The sequence below is a fragment of the Protomyctophum bolini genome (assembly GCF_963924005.1).
Source record: "Protomyctophum bolini genome assembly, chromosome: 20".
NCBI lineage: Eukaryota > Metazoa > Chordata > Actinopteri > Myctophiformes > Myctophidae > Protomyctophum > Protomyctophum bolini.
In genome coordinates this window covers 22,694,322-22,706,327 of record NC_137881.1, presented here as the reverse complement: position 1 = coordinate 22,706,327, position 12,006 = coordinate 22,694,322, and the positions used below count along the sequence as shown (strand labels likewise).

The following is a 12,006-nucleotide window of genomic DNA, read 5'->3' as shown; positions in this document are numbered from 1 at the left end:
TAACGTTAGTGAACCACACTGACTTTCCCCCCGCTTACTGTATAATCCTCGCAGGTCTCTCCTCAGATCCTCTGTGTGTGTGTGTGTGTGTGTGTGTGTGTGTGTGTGTGTGTGTGTGTGTGTGTGAGTGCGGGTGTACAGTAGGGATGCACGGTATTGAGATTTTGGCTGATATCCGATTACCGATTGCTCGGTCAAATCGGCTGATACCGATATTGCAATGCAAGTTTCCATTAGGTTCTACCTTACATTACACCTATTATACGGGTAAGGTCCATGCGCACAGAGCGCGTTTTTCGGATTTTTAGTGGCGTTTCTCCATCGGTTTTCCGAAAAACGTGTCCAGTGTGCAACCACCTGTGATTCAAAGCAGTATACAAACGCGTCATTCCAACTTGTTACCCCTTTTTGATGAGATTTGGACCCAATGAAAAGTATTAAGAAGTGCTTCTGACAAAACCTTAACTCCATTGGACCCTCAAACTGTCTGCTAATTGCTAAAGCAGCTAACTCTACCACCTCTCCCCCTCTCATGCAAGTAATTGACAATACATACTGTAGTCACAATTCCAACTATGATGAGGCAGTATTGCATTGTTAAAAAAAAAAAGTTTTCTTTAATTCCTGAATAATGAACATTTTGGAATTGGGTGATTTCTCATCAACAGCAGAGATATTATGAACTTATTGTAAAACATTATATAATAAAATATCGCCTAAAACCAATATTAGTGTAATTTTGACATCACATAAGGTACCACATTCTTCAATTAATCTGTGCATCTCCGGTATACAGCGTGTGTTTGTATGTTTGTGTCCGTTGCCCTTTGTGCCCCCCCCCCCCCCCCCCCCCCCCCGGCAGTGACTTTGCGTTGATGCTACACTAGTTAAACTCAGAGAGTGTACTAAATGGAACCAACCCGTACGGGTCCATTTAGTGCACGCTCTTGAGTTTGAACCAGCGGTGTATCCTGTTCATTGTTCTGTGCTTTACCTGGCTCCAGTGTGGATGTGTTCAGTAGGCCTACACGAGTGGTGTTTATACTGTATAACACTGTGTGTGTGTGTGTGTGTGTGTGTGTGTGTGTGTGTGTGTGTGTGTGTGTTTTGAAGCTCGTAAACAGGAGATCATTAAAGTCACAGAACAGCTGATTGAGGCCATCAACAATGGAGACTTTGAAGCGTACACGTGAGAACAATTTACAGCTTTTTATTGTATTATTGTTTTAACATGGTAGTACAATTACACTTAATTGTATTATTGTTTTAACATGGTAGTACAATTAAACTTCATTTTATTATTGTTTTACATTTTGGCACAACATGCACAGTCACAATGCTCTTCATTACAAGTTGCTATCAAAATGTATATGGAACCAGATGGGTATAAAATGGTATTTAATAAATAGGTTTAATGGGAAGAAATTACACTGCAGTCAAAAGAAGAGCCACTAGATGGCAGAATGGTGCTTTATAACGGCTTAAGTTTCCTCATCTACAAAAAGCCACTTGGAATTCAGTACACACACACACATTCCTGATGCTTGTGTATTTCTGTTCTTTTTCAGGAAGATCTGTGACCCCGGTCTCACCTCCTTTGAGCCCGAGGCCCTGGGCAACCTGGTGGAGGGCACCGACTTCCACCGCTTCTACTTTGAGAACGGTACACAACACCACAGTGACCACACAACACACTGCTGTTTGCGAGACCACTGCCTTATTAGCCTGGGGTCTACCGATGCTTTCTATGGCATAGGCAGCTCCCGGCAGGATCCGCCGGGACAATCTAGATGCAGCTGCGCGACATGAGGCTAATTAATTAGAGCGACGGAGAGAGAGAGAGAGAGAGAGGAGTGTGTGTTTGTGTGCATCAATTTAACAAAGGCGTTTGTGCTACTGTATGCCGAATTGAAGTGGACTCGGACCCAGACTTTTTTTTTCCTCCCTGGAAATAAATACGCCTGGGTTTCCGAGGCTACTGCCTTATCGACCTAGCGAGCAACCTTTCATCTCCCCCCCCCCCCCCCCCCCCCCTCTCTCTCTCTCCCTCCCCGTATCCAGCTCTGTCCAAGGGCAAGCTGCCCATCCACACCATCCTGCTCAACCCACACGTGCACCTGATCGGCGACGAGGCGGCGTGCATCGCCTACATCCGCCTGACGCAGTACATGGACGCCGGCGGCCTGCCGCGCACCATGCAGTCGGAGGAGACGCGCATCTGGCACCGCCGCGACGGCAAGTGGCAGAACATCCACTTCCACCGCTCCGGATCGCCCACCGTGCCCGCCAAGTAAGGTGACTTTAAGCCGTGTCAAAGTAGCTAAAGACAAGATTTCTCGTCTTTACCTACTTTGTCCACAGTGCCAAAGCCGAGATTCTCGCCATTCATTGATTATCTATTGATTCAGATTGAGATCGCTCTAGACCAGCGGTGGTTACCTCTTGGCCTAGCCTACCTATTGGCGTTGGCCTCCCCAACGCCCAGTCTCGTTGCATTTGGCCAAATACATTTTTTTATATTATTATGGCGTTGAGGGAAGCATTAAATAATATATAATATATAATAAAGGTTTAATTGACTGAGATCTATGGCAATGGCGCGGAAATGGTAAGCTTTATTCACCTCATGACTAGTCATGAGGTGGTCGCGGTTACAAAATTCATCCCTTGGGTGATCTGTGATCCTCCCGTGGGAGCATTGCATAGCCTTTAGGTTAAGACAACGGTTCATTTTTTGCCCCTTGATTAAGGCACCTCACTGAAAGGACGACTGGCAGGGAACGGACACAGACTGAAACAATGTTGGCAGTCAGTGAGTGAATTAATTCTTCCACCACTGCCACGGTCTTTTCAGTGCATGAAGGCCAAAAGGTCCGGGGCCGTAAACTGGAAGTAAACGGCTCTGTAAAGTGCAGCGCAATCTTTCCGAAAATTCCTCTAATCTGGTGTACAGGTGATGACATGCACATTACATGCATAATAGAATTACAATTTCTTTCTTTTTTTATAATGGGAGAATTGGCACTCAAAGCCTAAACTGGTGACCACCAGGTGGCGCTGAAAGAGTTAAGCCCTAACCACACCAAAGGGTCACCATGCAACTCCTTGGGTCCAAACGGTTGCAAGGAGTTGACGCTAAAACCGTCTTGACCCTTTGGCGTGGTTTGGGCCATTGAATTCCATGCGTTGAATCACTAGGGTCAATGTGGGTCAACATAATACACCGCAGGGACAGCGCTAAAACCATCTTGACCCTTTGGTGTGGTTAGGGCTTTAGATACAGGCCGTGAATAAAGCTTGTTTCGACAAAAAACACAATCTGGGAAAAGAATCGGACATGAATTGCATTAAAAAAATCTGTTTACATTGAGGCGAATGGAGGCAGACTTTTCACTTCCGGTTCATTTCTGTTTTTATCTATGGCCTAGCTATTCATACGTTGGTGAAGAGCGTGATCAAACAATAACAAAATTACGAGATACCTCATCAATGGCAGTCCTAAATATCTTTGCTGAAATGTGAAACTAGCCGATAAGCTCACAACGTGGCACGCTATACGATGTGCTGTGAACTTATTCATTGGTTATTTTCTACAAATCTTTTCCCAGAACACGAATACTACGAGCGTTGGCTTCTCAAGACAAATCACACTTTGATTGTTAGATCGTTCCTCGGTGTTGGTGTGAATGTGTGATTGTACATATCGTTGCCGTCGGGCAGAAACCTGTTAACTTCATATATATTCAACCATTTGTTCCCTGTAAATGAATGCCTTAATTAATATCAGATCTACAAGCTTTTGAGCTGCTTTTTATGCTTTCTATGCTTTGTTTCTCTCTGTGTTGCAGTTGAGAGGAAGACCCTCTCCCCCCCCCCCACTCCTGGACCTCCAGCCAACAGCAGACCCCCCCCCCCCCCTCCCAACACCCCCACTCCCCAAAACATTGATGCTAGATTCTCCCTCCCAGAGTGTTGTTTACATTATCGTCACTGCTGGACTGAAGATTCTCGTTGACGTTAAAATAATAATGATAAATAAACAAAACCATCAAACAAAAAATCTAAACGACACAATGTCCCAATATATCGTTTTATAGAGAGAATGTGTGCTGTCTTTGTTCCCCTTTTGTTTAGTTTTTTTTTTTTGGGCTGATGCGTGTGTTGTGTTTCGTTTTGGGTTTCCGGCTTGTGGTTCACTGCAGTGGTTCTCAATGTGGGGTCCGGGGACCCCCAGGGGCCTTTGGGGGGTGCCAATTTCAGTTTTGATACTTAATGTTGATCAGAGTTTTCTGTTATCTCTGTACCTACAGTTCAGTATAGGAATTGCCTCTGTGCATGGACCGTAGTTCCTTTTCTTTTTGGAAAAGGGCAAATGGATTTTCCCCATAGCTTTTTGATCGGCTCAGCAGCATATTTGGCATGTGTGAAAGCCAAGACAAAAAATGATACTTCCCATATCTGTATGAAGTAGGTGGCTGCCTTTTTAGGAGACCGTCTATAGACCATTTGTAGTATCTGTGTACCAATTCACCTCCAATGGGCTCTATGCACAGAGAATAACTTCCCTACTTTCTTCACGGGTGTTACCGATGATATTAATTAAGGCTCTGATCCTTTTAGTGTACAGTGATTTTCAAACTGTTTTAATTTCAAGGACCCCCATAACTCTGAGAGTGTACACATGGAACCAAATGGACCCACTCAAGGACACTTTGAGACCCACTAGCTGGTGTAGGTGAGTGTTTCCAGTGAGCTGAGCCAACATGCACCATGGCTCTGTTTGACCAGAATGGATCAGAGGCTTCATTAGTATCATCGGTAACACCTACCAAGGAAGTAGGGAAGGGGCCCAAGTTCTTTCTAAGGGGGGGATTCACACTGAGTCTGATTGATTCAAACTGTTCCCGAATACGGTTGCTTGGTCCCCGCCTTGATTCTTTCGTACACTTCATTCAACTGTATTCAATGCTTTCACATTGCAGCGACCCGTATCCACGTACACTTCAATCGGTCCCCGGGAACGGTTGGTTGATCCGCTCCCGGGAACGGCACGCAGCATTCATACTACCACAACATCTGCCAAGTGGTCCCGAGTGCTCATCCAGGGAACATGTGTGTGAATCCCCCCGAAAGGTGTGTACGCAGAGCCCATTGGGATGGTCTATCTTCATGAATGAATGATCTTTGATGAAAGGTGCCTTTCCAGTTCAACTCTGCTGATGAGCCAATCAAAACTGAACAGGAAACGCCACCTTCCGGAAAATGGAAATACAATAATCGTGCACAGAACCCATCATTCAAGGACCAAATGACAGACCATATCGAACCAAATCACAGATGGTGGTCTGTGGCCAAATGCATATCAAATTGGGGGTTTGTTGAAGAAAAAATCTAAACAAAAACGTTTGCCAACGTTTTTGGCAGACTAAAGCTCTCAGCATAGTGTCATTCTTCTGTTTTCAATATTTCAATGGACTTGTCAATGAATGGACAAGAGTTAATGTGATGCTTTGCCGTTAGGCACCATGACCAATATATAACACATATCTCCTTTTTAAGTGTATCTTTTTGTTTCGGAATACAAGGCTTCTAAGTACAGTACAAGGAACAAGCGTGCTTTTCTTTATTATGGTGGTTATATAAATGAGATTTGGTTTTGGTGGTTGATGTAAAGTCTGCTATAAATTAGGCTGTCCTATCTTTGCTTTATCTTGGGAGTGTTTGAAGTTGGTCTTTAGTCTGGACATTTTACAAATACGACTTGGTATATTAAGCAAAGAATGACATGGATTTTAAATATGGAATAGGGAAAGTGTTTGTTCGCCTCATCACAGAGGTGTGTGTGTGTGTGTGTGTGTGTGTGTGTGTGAGAGAGAGAGAGAGAGAGAGAGAGAGAGAGAGTGTGTGTGTGTGTGTGTGTGTGTGTGTGTGTGTGTGAATGTAAACTATAGATTTATTGTATACATATACTAAATAAAAGGCCATTGTATGACTTGTGGAAAAACTTTAAAAGTCAAATATTCATATTTTCATAAGGAGTTGATTGTGTGAATTCTATCGGTTGCTATATTTTACGTTTGTTTACATTTTATATATTGTGATGCAGTAGGTGGTCCCATAGTTCTTATAGTTTTCCGTGCACTTGGTTTGCACATATAGCGATGGTTCTTGACATGTGTGTCGGGATCCTCAGTGGGGTCCCCACATGACCTGCTTAATGTGCAACGTAACAAACCGGTGAGAGGAGATGAAGTTTGCACACCAGGCCTTGAGCTCCAAACTTTATTTCATATAGAGATACATCGTTTCGACCCCTCGGGTCTTCGTCAGGCTTCGAAGGGGTCGAAATCTCCTCTCACCTGTACGTATTTTGGTTCAGCACCCGTAGAATGTTTTGAGACGTGCGCGCTTCCCTGCTGGATCCTATTTCCAAACATAAGAAACCAACATACAGTATAAGTGTATACTATACAGGGTTTTTATACCTTTAAGTGTATATGCACATTGATTACTTGTGACCATTACTTCTTCCCGAGGCATACATTTTGAAAATAGCCGATCCTACAGCTTACAAAATGGTTCCATTTGTACACTCAGAGTTATAAGGGGCCTTCCAATCAACCCACTGTTGAAATGCCCCTCCAGATGCGAAACGGCCGGAGGCAACCCAATTTTAAGAGTTTAATACACCCTAACCCTTTGATTGTGGTCCAGAATGTACTAAGCAAAAGAGAATTCCCATTTTTACCTGGTTTTAAGACTTCGTTATTTTCACGCTGTGTCGCACACAGCGCAACTATTACTCTGGCTTACTGTCCTGCCACTTGACTGTTGACATGTGTCTCTCTCAACAATGTCTAGCCGCAACAAGCGCTGTCGTGTTGTTTTTACACCGTTTAAGACACTGTGGTCACTGGGTTGGGGCCCATTTGTGGTTCGCAGACACATTGTTATAGGTCCCTTTATTTGTTTTTCTTACATTTTGTTTTTAATTAGGACGTATTATTATTTCGGAACATTTTCAAATGATTTCCCCAAAACGCTTTTTTTCTCTCTCTCTCCATGAATTAAAAAGAAATCGAAGAAAAACCAAAGCATTTCCATAAACTGGGAAACAAATGTTTGTATACAGTGAAAATAGCAGTTTCATTAGTTTAGGTCCCGGGGAGACATCAGATTTCTCTTTTGGGTCATGCGCTAAAATGTTTGGGAACCACTAGATTTAACAGCAGTGCAGAGCAGAGGGAGATGTTACCAATGTAACGTTATGTCTGTGGGGTTTTATAGGTGTTTTATTTGGATTGGTTGCAAAGAAACAACAGTGTAACCTTTATTTTATTTTTATTTTGCCTCCCCATGACACCCTCACACAGTTAAAATGTAATCATTTTCTCATTGTTTTCCTGACAAAAGGACACAATGTGTATTGTTGCCATGATGGGAATGGACTGATGATGTATGTTTAAGAAATATCAAATAAAGTGTGATTTATGGAAATCTGTTGTCTGTCTGATTGATTGATTGAAATCTTTATTAACAGTTTGCAGAATTACAGTACATTTCAAGCACAAACTCAATACAAAGACTGTTAACTGTGAGTGGACGACCCAATTAAGCCTTACACTTGTTTACAACAGGGTCCACATTGTTCAATTCATCAAAACATTTAGAGACAAACAAATAGACACTTCTATGTAGTTAAAGAACAGAACAGGAATTCATCATATAGGAAGCGAAAAGGGAAAAAAATATATATACAGTGAGGGGAACAGGGGGATAAAAGAAAAGAAAACGAAAGACAGAGTGTAGGGTGCCTGCACACAACACCATGCGTTGATGCCATGTGTGCATATGTGCACTGCAGGCACCCAACACCACGTCCATACAAAAACATAGTACAATCCATAGTACAAAGACAGAGTGTAGGGCGCCTGCACACAACACCATGCGTTGATGCCATGTGTGCATATGTGCAGGCACCCAACACCACGTCCATACAAAAACATAGTACAATCCAGATAAACATTCAGCTTTTACAGAGGCCAGTTTCGAATTGCAGCCATCCGTAGGTGCCCTAGGAGCAGTTTTGAAGGAGCCAAGGGATTCACATGTCTTAATGACTGTTGGTAGGGCGTTCCACATTTTGGTCGCATAGGAGCGAAAAGAATTTAGTCCCTTGTTTGTGCCGAATCTGGGTTGTACATGGTTTGTTGCACTCCCTCTGGTGTTGTGGGTGTGGACTTCGTTTACATTAAGGAAGTATTTAGACAGGTACATGGGTATCTTGGTGGTGTATCTAATCTTGTGGACCAGACCCATTGCAAGATGCTGTACTCTGTCGTCGACCCTAAGCCATCCCAGCCTGTCAAAGTGGGCAGGGGTGAGGTGGGTTCGGGGGGTGAGGCCAAGTAGGAGCCTGACCAGTTTGTTTTGGGAGGTCTGGAGCCTTGTTTTAAGGGCCTTTGAGGTGCTGTGGTACCAGGAGGTGGATGCATAGTCAAAGAAACCTTGTACAAGGGCTCCTGTTAAGGTCTTCAAGGTGTTTTTGTCGACCAGTGAGGAGATCCTGTAGAGGAATCTTGTTCTTTGATTGACTTTTTTGATTACGTTGGTGGCCATCTTATCACCGGAAAGATTGGCCTCCAGGATGGAACCTAGGTAGGTAATTTGATCCTTCCGTGTGATAATATCATCACCAACTCTAACCAAGAAGCCATCTGCCTTTTTGAGATTACTATTTGATCCGAAGAGAATGGATTCAGTTTTTCCCAGGTGTAAGGATAGTTTGTTATCAGCGAGCCAGGTGCAGATTCTACCGAGTTCAGAGCTGAGGGTCTTTTCAACCTGCAGTTTGTTCCTGTCCGAGACCAGCAGTGCTGAGTCGTCTGCGAACAGGAACAAGTTGCAGTCATGTCGTTTACATATATTAGGAACAGTAAAGGCCCTAGTATGCTTCCTTGTGGGACGCCACAGCTCACTGGGAGGGGGGGGGGACAGTGTTCCGTTCACTTCCACCACTCTCCAGGACAGCCTCTCATCACAGTGAGCTAACTGCTGGATACTACTACAAAGCTTTTTTGTTTGTTTTCTTCTTCTGAAATCGGTCTTGAACGTAAAGATATGAGTCAGGTTTGAACCGGCACACTTCTACTAGGTATACTACGGATATCATTTGACTTATCCACTGGGCCATTGAGGCACACAAACATGGTGAATTTCTGGGCTGCTTTAAAGTTGTCCTTCTGAAAGTCAGTGTGAAAGTCTTCTGCCTGGATATAGGGTTCGAAGCCCTACAGCGCTGTAACCTGCTAACCTTAGTCCTGTTGTATGTTCACATTAAATATGAAATTCACTATTTCACCAGTGTGAAGTCAACTTGGAGAAATGGAGAGCAAAGGGTTAAATCTGGACTGACAATCATTGCCACTGACACTCTGCTGATTGTCACTCACTCACTCACTCCCCAATTGCCTCACTAATCAGCATCAGTGCATTCACTGCACCTGAGAGTAGGGCGTTGGCCAAACACAGGAAACACACAAACCTCCATGAGAAACAGCAGTGTGCATCCATCCAAACAGGAGCAACACACACAAACAGCAGAGCAGAACGGTGCAGCCATATAAATGCTGGAGAGACAGCCGGTGAGAGAACTGTATATCTGTGACAGATCATGCCAGTTGCATGCCAGTTCATGGACACTTGTTATTGTTTGTTGTTGTTTATGATGACTTGAGTTGAAGTTAAAGGAAACATGATGGCCAATTGACATGAACAATAAACATGATCATTTGATTTAAAATACATTTGAATTGATTATTGATTGATAAAAACGTTTCAATGATGCTAATTAATTCAGTTTATTTAATTTACATTTCATGAGTTTATTATGTTTAAAAACTGTTTAGAAACGAATTGAGCAAAAAATGAATTGATTTAGAAATGAGTTGATTAAGAGACACTTAAGTAAAAATGATATTTAGGTGTTTAGAACATGTAAAGTATGTGTATTGATTGAATGTGCATTATACTTACATTAGTTCTTTTTTATTTTCCCTTTAAGGTTTTTCACCTTACCTGACTTACCCACTAACTGACTTACACAATACCTGTACAACTGTACTCAACTACAAAGTAAAGAAGAGTAAAAAAAAGGAAACTGTGTGGTCATTGTATGAGTGAAACCCAGTAACAATCTCCATATGGTCTGTGCCATCCCTTTCAAGCAGGGAAACTGCAAAAAATACTAAATATCTTGACAACCAGTGTTAAGATGCTGTGTTTAGATTACCCCACCTGAAACTAATCTAATACGATATGGGCTATAGCCCATGGTCCAAAATGATGAGAAACGAGGCTAACTTTTTTTTCCAAAATTTCAAAAAACATGGGCTATAACCCATCGTTTTTTTATATTTTAATTTTTTTTAAATCCTCAGAAATGATGAAAAACGGCGTGCTATAGTATGCCGTACGATATGGGCTATAGCCCATGGTCCAAAATGATGAGAAACGAGGATAACTAAAAAAAATAAAAAAACATGGGCTATAACCCATCGTCGCATGGAGACAGAACTCTGCACCATGCATCTCACATGCCTTTGTGGCATAAACATAAAGACAAGGATGTATAAACCGAATGTTGTAGGTTCAAAAATGAGTCAATATAAAAACTGAAACAACAAATCACACTCTTCATTAGGAGTGACATATTGGGTAAGACTAAGATAACGGTTGTAAAAAGCCCCTTGCTGGGCTTGAACCTAGAACCTTCTGTTTGCGAAGCCTGTGTCTTAACCGCTGCTACAACTTTGCTTATACATTAGAGACAGGTAGGCCTACAAAGGTACAACCTTGCAAAGATGCAAAATGAAAAAAGAATAACTAAAGGCCCTGCTCTTTGTAATACACATACAAACTTGGAAAAACATCCTTGATGTAAGAGTGAGCTAAATATTGTATAAATGTCCGTACTAGTAGGCCTACTTGTGTGCAACAAGCAAGTAGGCACTACGATAGGGTGCAGTTCTAGTTTATTTTGCCATAACACCCACATTTTACTGTGTGGAAACACCGGGGGGGAAATACCCCCCCGGCCCCACTGTACTGCATCCCAGTAGACCCAGGGTAACAGAGTACATCGATGAGTATTGGCTTCAGTGCTTGGGTACAGCTTGGTCCCCCAGGCTGGCCTTGAACCTGCTTTGGCCATGTACCTCGGTACACAGTCCCGGTTATACCTTACATGCCAGTGTGGCGCAGGTGATAAACCGGGGGTTTGTAAACAGGACATTCAGGGTTCAAGTCCCCTGAAGAACATTTTCAATGTCCATCTAAATTCTAAAAGGCTGGTTAAATATGAGTTCCCGGTTATACCGTACATGCCAGTGTGGCGCAGGTGATAAACCGGGGGTTTGTAAACAGGACATTCAGGGTTCAAGTCCCCTGAAGAACATTTTCAATGTCCATCTAAATTCTAAAAGGCTGGTTAAATATGAGTTCCCGGTTATACCTTACATGCCAGTGTGGCGTAGGTGATAAACCGGGGCTTTGTAAACAGGACATTCAGGGTTCAAGTCCCCTGAAGAACCTTTTCAATGTCCCTCTAAATTCTAAAAGGCTGGTTAAATATGAGCTCCCGGTTATACCTTACATGCCAGTGTGGCGCAGGTGATAAACCGGGGGTTTGTAAACAGGACATTCAGGGTTCAAGTCCCCTGAAGAACATTTTCAATGTCCCTCTAAATTCTAAAAGGCTGGTTAAATATGAGTTCCCGGTTATACCTTACATGCCAGTGTGGCGCAGGTGATAAACCGGGGGTTTGTAAACAGGACATTCAGGGTTCAAGTCCCCTGAAGAACATTTTCAATGTCCCTCTAAATTCTAAAAGGCTGGTTAAATATGAGTTCCCGGTTATACCTTACATGCCAGTGTGGCGCAGGTGATAAACCGGGGGTTTGTAAACAGGACATTCAGGGTTCAAGTCCCCTGAAGAACGTTTTCAA

General features: G+C 42.9%; 1 protein-coding gene across 9 annotated transcripts in view; it reads left to right on the top strand.

The window, feature by feature from the left end:
• The window catches only part of camk2d1 (calcium/calmodulin-dependent protein kinase (CaM kinase) II delta 1), a 92,700-nt gene extending 85,203 nt beyond the window's left edge, over positions 1–7,497 (top strand). For 8 of the 9 annotated variants that reach the window (XM_080792986.1, XM_080792982.1, XM_080792984.1 and 5 more), the window contains 4 exons: positions 1,114–1,189; positions 1,569–1,663; positions 2,062–2,295; positions 3,849–7,497. In XM_080792986.1, the coding sequence (XP_080649112.1) occupies positions 1,114–1,189; positions 1,569–1,663; positions 2,062–2,294 (404 nt within the window). In that variant the 3' untranslated portion in view covers position 2,295; positions 3,849–7,497. The remainder of the gene's footprint in view (positions 1–1,113; positions 1,190–1,568; positions 1,664–2,061; positions 2,296–3,848) is intronic. The other variant, XM_080792980.1, reaches the window with a different exon arrangement.
• The last annotated feature ends 4,509 nt before the right edge of the window (positions 7,498–12,006 follow it).